Source organism: Mus caroli, chromosome 7, assembly GCF_900094665.2.
Source record: "Mus caroli chromosome 7, CAROLI_EIJ_v1.1, whole genome shotgun sequence".
Classification (NCBI taxonomy): domain Eukaryota; kingdom Metazoa; phylum Chordata; class Mammalia; order Rodentia; family Muridae; genus Mus; species Mus caroli.
The window spans coordinates 128,092,751-128,099,671 of record NC_034576.1 but is presented as its reverse complement, the minus strand read 5'-3'; the positions used below and the strand labels follow the sequence as shown (position 1 = coordinate 128,099,671).

Sequence of the window (6,921 nt, the reverse complement as noted above, 5' to 3'; positions counted from 1 at the left end):
ATAGTGGATGAAGCCACTGAGCAGCCTCAGTTTTCCTCATTTGTAAGACAGACAAAATGAACCCATTGAGAGTTGAGACTGACAGGATGGGGACACTGTGACAAACAGCACACACTGCTGCCATCTTCCCCCGTGCCTGCTGCAAATGAGAAACTGAGGCAGGTAGGTAGGTAGGTAGGTAGGGGTCCAAGCAATGGCCCAGGTGCACAGGCCAGATGTGCTGGAAGCAGGATTGTCACCCAGAACTGTTTGCCTGCAGTGGGACCATGGGTTGCCTTGTCCCAGGTTTACTGTGCTGTGTCAGGAGGCCCCACACCCCCTGATGTCTGTCCTCTCCTGCCCTGTCACCGTCACTTCGGTAACTACGGGATTCTTAGCCATCACCTTATTAACGTCTTCCCTTGGAACTGAAGCTCCTTAAAGCTGCAGCCCTAGCATGTCTTTTTTATTGTCTTTGCCATTGTGTCTTGCATTTTAAGACAATGTCTCATGATGTAGCACAGAGTGATCTTGAACTAATGACTAACCTGCCTCCCAAGTACCAGGATGACAGTCATATGCCACTCAGCCTGGCTTCCTATGTTGTCTTGTTCATGGATACCCTAGTGTAGTACAAGGACTGAGAGAAACTTCCTGAAGAGCTCAAAGGGCCGGCAATGCTGGCATTGAAGAATAACCTGAGAGGCTGGGGGCAGGGCACTTGCCTCACGTATATGGGCCTGGATTTTACACTGGGCATCGCAAACAACAGAGCGGAGGAGGAGTTCCAGCCCATCACAGTCTAATGAGGCCCGTTCCTTTCTCCCAGGAGACTCTGCCCTCTGGGAGGGAAGGCTTTAATTGTACAGAGCCCTGGGCCCCTCCCTCTTCTAAAAACCCTGCCCAAGTAGCATGGCCATGCTGGCGTCTTGAGCAGGGGAATGAAATGGGCTTTTGGCTTGGACACTGTGAGATTGTTTTAAAATCTCCCCAGTAATTGGCAACTGCCTAATCACTTGCTATAATTAGGAGAGCCTAGAGGCTTGGGGCTCTGTTCTGCAGGGTTAGGAATGAGGAAGCTTAGAAGGAGGCGGCTTGCAGCAGCTGACTCCAAGGAAGTGTGGAAATCCAAGTCCCCTGGGGATCATGCCCCTTCAAAGTGTGTTTGTATTTCCTGAAAAGTACCACTTTCATTTTTAATAGCAACTATTTTTTTCTGGTAAATTTTTTTTTAATGTAAAACAAATGTACAATTCCCAGCTGTACAGCCAGGGAGGTTTCATGAGCTGAACACACCTAGTGACCAGTCCCAGGGTTTCCCTTGCAGCCTGTCCCAGCCACTGTCCCCTTCCCGAGGGCAGTCATTATCCTGCACTTGAACATAGGAGTCAGGGCTGGGATGGTAGCTCAGATGGGAAAGTGTTTGCCACACAAACGTGAGGGCCCAACATCAGCACCCACTTAAAAACCCAGCCATGGCAGGGCAGACTTAGGATCCCAGGGCTCAGGAGGCTGAAATGGTCAGCCAGCCTAGCCTAAGCCAAAAGCCCAAGGTCCTAGTGAGAGACCCTGTTTCAAAAACCAAAGTGGACTCTCCTAAGGAATAACAATGGAGGTTGACCTTTGAACCTTGGTGCCCCCCCCCAACACACACACACACACAGAGAGAGAGAGAGAGAGAGAGAGAGAGAGAGAGAGAGAGAGAGAGAGAGAGAGATTCTCACACTCAAAGGCACCTGTGGCCTGGCAAGCTCCCTAAGTGCTGGGAAGGTAGAGACCCTGTGGTCGCTCTGGCTTCTCTACAGGGGTGGTGTCAACAAATGTCTGACAGACGCAGTTGCAGACCTAGTGCTGGAAGGGAAATTGATCTTGTAAGAGAAGCTGAGAGCCTGCATTTTTATGGCAAATCTTAGATTCTTGAATATGGCCAATGAGGAGATGTTGGCACATACGGTGCTAACTTCATCCAAGCCAAACCAAACATGCTTCTGGCCGGATTTGAACTGCTAGCTGCCAGCATAGGGGATCTGGAGGGCCCCAGGCCCATCAGAGAAACAGGTCCGAAGATAAACCTCACCGTTTAGATTAATTCACTAACACTGGGGATCAGAGAGGGAGAGACAGCAGCTGCTAGGGCAGCAGGAGTGGAGGTCGACCGCAGGAAGGACACTCAGGATGAGGTGGCCAGGCCATTCCAATGGGAACAGCTTGATGGATGTGCAGAGTCAGGGGCCACAGAGGAGTTTGGTGTTGTCATGTGCTGTACCACAGAGCCGCAACCACAGTGAGATGTAAGCAGAAGCCGGTGGTGTTTGCAGGGCAAGCCGAGGTGAGATGGGGCTGAGCCTTCTGCAGCAGGTGCAGAGGTGGGCAGCTCAGGTGAGGGCTGGGGACAGGAGCCTATTGGCTGGCCTTGGCTGCGTCAGTAGGATGAAATGAGTACCAAGGCCTTGGGTGCAAATTTCTAGCTCCTTAAACTGCACCCAACCCTTGTCTGTTAAAGGTTAATGTAGCTACGACTGTTAGTTATGTAGCCCAGGCTTCCCCGGAACTCATAATCCTCCTGCCTCAACTTCTGGGGTTACAGGGTGTGCCACCCTGCCCGGATGCAGCTCTGCCATTATTTGGTATGAAAATATCCATGGTATCCAAAGGGCTTTCTGATGCATTGAGAGTGTTTTCAGGAAGGCAGACCCGAAGGGTAGCTCCCCCGACTGGTCTCTACTATCAGCTCTGGTGGAACACTCAGCAAGCACAAAATCAATCCCAATTTGAATTTTTCTCTATGAGCCCCTGACCTTGCAGATGCCCCTGAAAACCTCCTTACATCCCGTATTCCATTTTGCCTTAAACAAATCATGCTGGGTCTGCCTTTCAAATCACCCCAGAAGGGACTGGTTGCTGCTCTGTGGTACAGCACTTGCCTAGCAGACATGACCCTGGGTCCCATCCAACCCTGGGTTTCATTGCCTAGAGCAAGCAAGCAAACAGAAACAACCCAGAGCTTTCTTGGCCTTTGGATCATCCTGCCTGAACCCCTGGTGTCACTTACCTACCCCTAGCTGATCAGCAGCCATCTTTATTCACTTAGCAGCTGGAGTGGTCTTCTCCAGATCATTGGACTCTGCCCAGACCCTCTGCAGGCCCCACATGACTCAGACCTCTGTGATCTGTCCTCTGCTGTTCCCTTGCTGTCCCTTGTTCAGGCTGTGCTCCCTCCCCCCAACCACCAATCCCCCAGGGTGTCAGGTTTTTGCACTGGCCATTGGTTCCCCTTGCTAGGAACTTTTTTTCCCTGGCAGAGAGCCTCCTGGTGTCTCCCGGCTTTGCTTCAATGCACCTTCCTATGAGACCTTCCTCCAAGCTCCTCCCACATCTACCCCTCCCTACCCTTCACCCCTGCGCAGGCAGCCTGTGCTGGTCTTATTAATGTCACTCATGTTCTCTCTTCTTTCCTGAGCTGAGCATACAGTGGCTGCTCAGTGAGCAAGTGGTTGGGTGCCCCTGACAGGATATCACAGCGGGTCTCTGCTTCCTCTGGGTGTTACTTAAGAAGAGTAGCCCCTGAGACTTTTTCCTCTGGGCTCCCCTTGCTTTGAACTCCTCCCCCCTCCCCGCCCCAGAACAGAGTTCCCAGCTTGAAAGAAACGTGCCTTGCCACATGAATACTAACTGTGTCTCAAGGCCAAGGAAGTGTCACGTCAGTGCACACCCCAGGGCTGCATTTAAACGTGGACAGGCTCAGATGATACATATTGCATGCCTGTTGAGGGCAGCAGATTCCTTGTTGGTCGTTCGTTCACATTAACCAATACTCGAATGCACCATTGCAATCCAGAAGTTCTCCTTCTGAAAATAGTTAGAAACTCCTTGTTTGGGGCCAGAAAGGAGCTCTGATGAGCAAGTGCAGGGTCCCCCTGGCTGTCCTCACACCAGGTGGGCAGAGATATTACCCACAATGCTTTAGTCTCTCCTGCCCCCAGGCAGAGTGGCAGCAGCTGGCAGTGAGTGGGGCTCACCCACAGGAGTAAGGCAATTCGTAATCTGTTAACCTTGAATTCTGCAAAGCCTGCCACTCGGCAAGCTGGGGGTGGCTGGAGTCATTCTTGGCTTGGGCAGAATTCAAATTAGCTCCTGCAATCAATGTGCAATTAATGGTTGCACACCCTGGGCATCCAGGCACTGTGCCCCATGCAGTGGGAAGAGTGAAGGGTGTAGCTTCATCTTAGAGCAGAGGTGGGGTTGGGGGTGCTCACAGATGAGCAATCCTAGTTTGAGAAAGAGTTGCTAAAAAGGTCTGAGTTTCGTCAACTCCTTGACCCAGATATTCCTAATAGTGTCAGCATTTACTGAGTGCCTACTGTGTGCCAGATGCCTTCCCCACCTCTGGCTCTGGAGCACATTCTTCCCTTTTTATAGATACAGAAATTGAGGGTCAGAGAGAGCAAGTGTCTTGTTCAAAGTCACACAGCTTGTTGAGTCCTGGATTTAACTGACTGCAAAGTCGGGATGGTTAACCAACCCTGCCCGGCCAGTCTTAAGCATTCAGCATTCGCAGACCTGCAGGACACCACCTTTTGGCGACCACGACTTGCTGTTCTTTTTGTGGCCTCTTGGGTCATGTTCTGGGTCTCTGGTATGGATAGCCTGGGTGGAGAAGCTCTGTTTGTCACATCCTATGCTCGGTTCCTTGTGCAGGCTGCCTCTTTGCAAGCTCTCTGCCCTCCTGCGTGGTGACAGAGAGCCTGTGGATAGGAATTGGTCTCAGATACCAAAGGTGAGCAGGGACAAGCCTTTCAAACGCTGAGGCTCTGCATCCCCATCCCTTCCTAAGCTCCAGATGGGTCTTGCAGCCTTTGCAGAGGTCCCTGACAGCCTAAAGACCCACAGAAGCTGCCTTGTCACTTAGCTGGCAGGGCTGTGTGGGTCTGGGTGAGAGGTCTTCTCCTGCCTTGAGTGAGTCTCCTTTGGGAGCGTCTTGCCTGGGATCTCTCACTTGTCCCTATCCACTCCCGCGCGGATCTGTCCCCCGCCCGCGCCCAGCGTGGCGCGCCCCCTCTCCGCGCGCGGGCGGGCGCTGAACAGTGTCGCCGGCCGCCTGCAGGTGTCTCCCCACGGAGGGGCGCGCGTCCCTGCGCCGTGGCCGCTGCCAGGCGCCCGCGGCTGCTCGCCGAAGCGCACTCGCGCTCCGGGCTCCGGGCGCGCTGGTCGGCTCCACTCTGCGGCCCCAGTCGCCCCGCGTCCTCGTCGCCCCGCGTCCCCGCCGGGGGCCATGGGCCCGCGCCGCGAGCACCGTCGCCGACCGCAGGCACCTGAGCCCCGGGGCGGGCGCTGACGCGGGCACCGCTGCCAACTTCGCGCGGAGCTGCGGGCGGCGCGGGCGGCATGAAGACGAGCCGCCGCGGCCGAGCGCTCCTGGCCGTGGCCTTGAACCTGCTGGCGCTGCTCTTCGCCACCACCGCCTTCCTCACCACATACTGGTGCCAGGGCACGCAACGGGTGCCCAAGCCTGGCTGCGGCCAGGGCGGCGGCGCCAACTGCCCCAACTCGGGCGCCAACGCCACGGCCAACAGCACAGCCGCCCCCGTCGCCGCGAGCCCGGCCGGCGCGCCCTACAGCTGGGAGGCGGGCGACGAGCGCTTCCAGCTGCGCCGTTTCCACACTGGCATCTGGTACTCGTGTGAGGAAGAGCTCGGTGGCCCGGGTGAGTGCTGGCGCGGGGCTCCCGGGGGACGCGCGCCCTCAGGTCCCGGACCCGGGAGGTGGCGCGTCCCGGTCCCCCCCGCGCGCACCCTGGCTGCGAGTCCCAGCGAGTGCGGTCCCTCTTCGGCCTGAAGTCATTTCCCCGTGTACCCCTCCTTGCTCCCATCCGCCTGTCTCAGCTCGGGAGGTGATAGTGGGGGCCGGGGACCTTTGCTGTAGGCAACCCTTCCCACGGCAGATCTCCGGGGCCAGGAACCCAACGGTTCTGCTACTCTCAATCTGCGCTAAACGTCTATGATAGGGCTGGAGAAAGCAGGGAGTAGGGGAGTCTGATGAGCACCCTATGTCCTTCCACTAGCAGGGGTATCCTGGAGCCCTCCCAGGAGTGGATGCGGGAGTGGATGGTGTGGGAGGGAGAGAAGGGAGGCAGGCGGGAAAACAGGCAACTTAGGCACTGGAGCTGAGGGATCCTGGCTTAGCACAAGTCTCTTTCAGAACTGGGGAGGGGGCAGGCTTTTCAGAAAGTAGACCGATACTTCTGTCCCCTCACCCAGACAGCCGGGGCTGAAGTGAATACCCCCAAACGATAGCAAGTCTGGAGCACTCAGGGGACCTCTGCCTGATAGGGGACTGTGCCATATGGTGGGGTGGTACTGGCTATGAATTCAACCCACAGCTTTCGGGTACTAAGCCACTGTTCTGGCAGGATCCCCTTGGAAGCGCCGTCTCCCCCTTTATGTAGCTGTATCTTCCTCGCACTCAGCATAGTCTAAAAGCCTCCTGTCTAAAACTTCTTGCTTCCACAAGCCTGATCCTCCCACACCACAGCAGCCATGTGCCCCCTCCAGGCTCAGGTCTCCATAGACCTTCATACAGGACAACCCAAAGAATGAGAAGGGATGACCATGGGTCCTCCTCCAACTGCAGGCTGGAGGTCTCCTGCAACTGAGATCTGTGAGGCCCTGCCCTGGGGGACATGCTACCCTACAGTGACTGGATGGGCCTTGTCCCTGGCAGCTTGAGCCAACCTGCCCTGCCTTTGTAGTGTGCCTGGGCTCTCATTGGAGTCTGCTGGCTGTCCCAAAAGCTGTCTGAAGGCGGCCGCCCATAAGCTCTGTAGCCATCCCTTGCTCCGTGCTTGGGGCAAGCATCCCAAGCTTTATGTCCAAGCTTGACTGCTATGTTTTTTGTTTTTGTTTTTGTTTTTTTTTTTTTTTTTGGTTTTTCGAGACAGGGTTT

General features: G+C 55.3%; 1 protein-coding gene across 1 annotated transcript in view; it reads left to right on the top strand.

The window, feature by feature from the left end:
* The first annotated feature begins 5,110 nt into the window (after window positions 1–5,110).
* Gsg1l (GSG1 like) overlaps window positions 5,111–6,921 on the top strand; it is a 200,110-nt gene continuing 198,299 nt past the window's right edge. Inside the window, exon 1 of the mRNA XM_021168971.2 lies at window positions 5,111–5,683. Within this exon, the coding sequence (XP_021024630.1) occupies window positions 5,365–5,683 (319 nt within the window). The 5' untranslated portion in view covers window positions 5,111–5,364. The remainder of the gene's footprint in view (window positions 5,684–6,921) is intronic.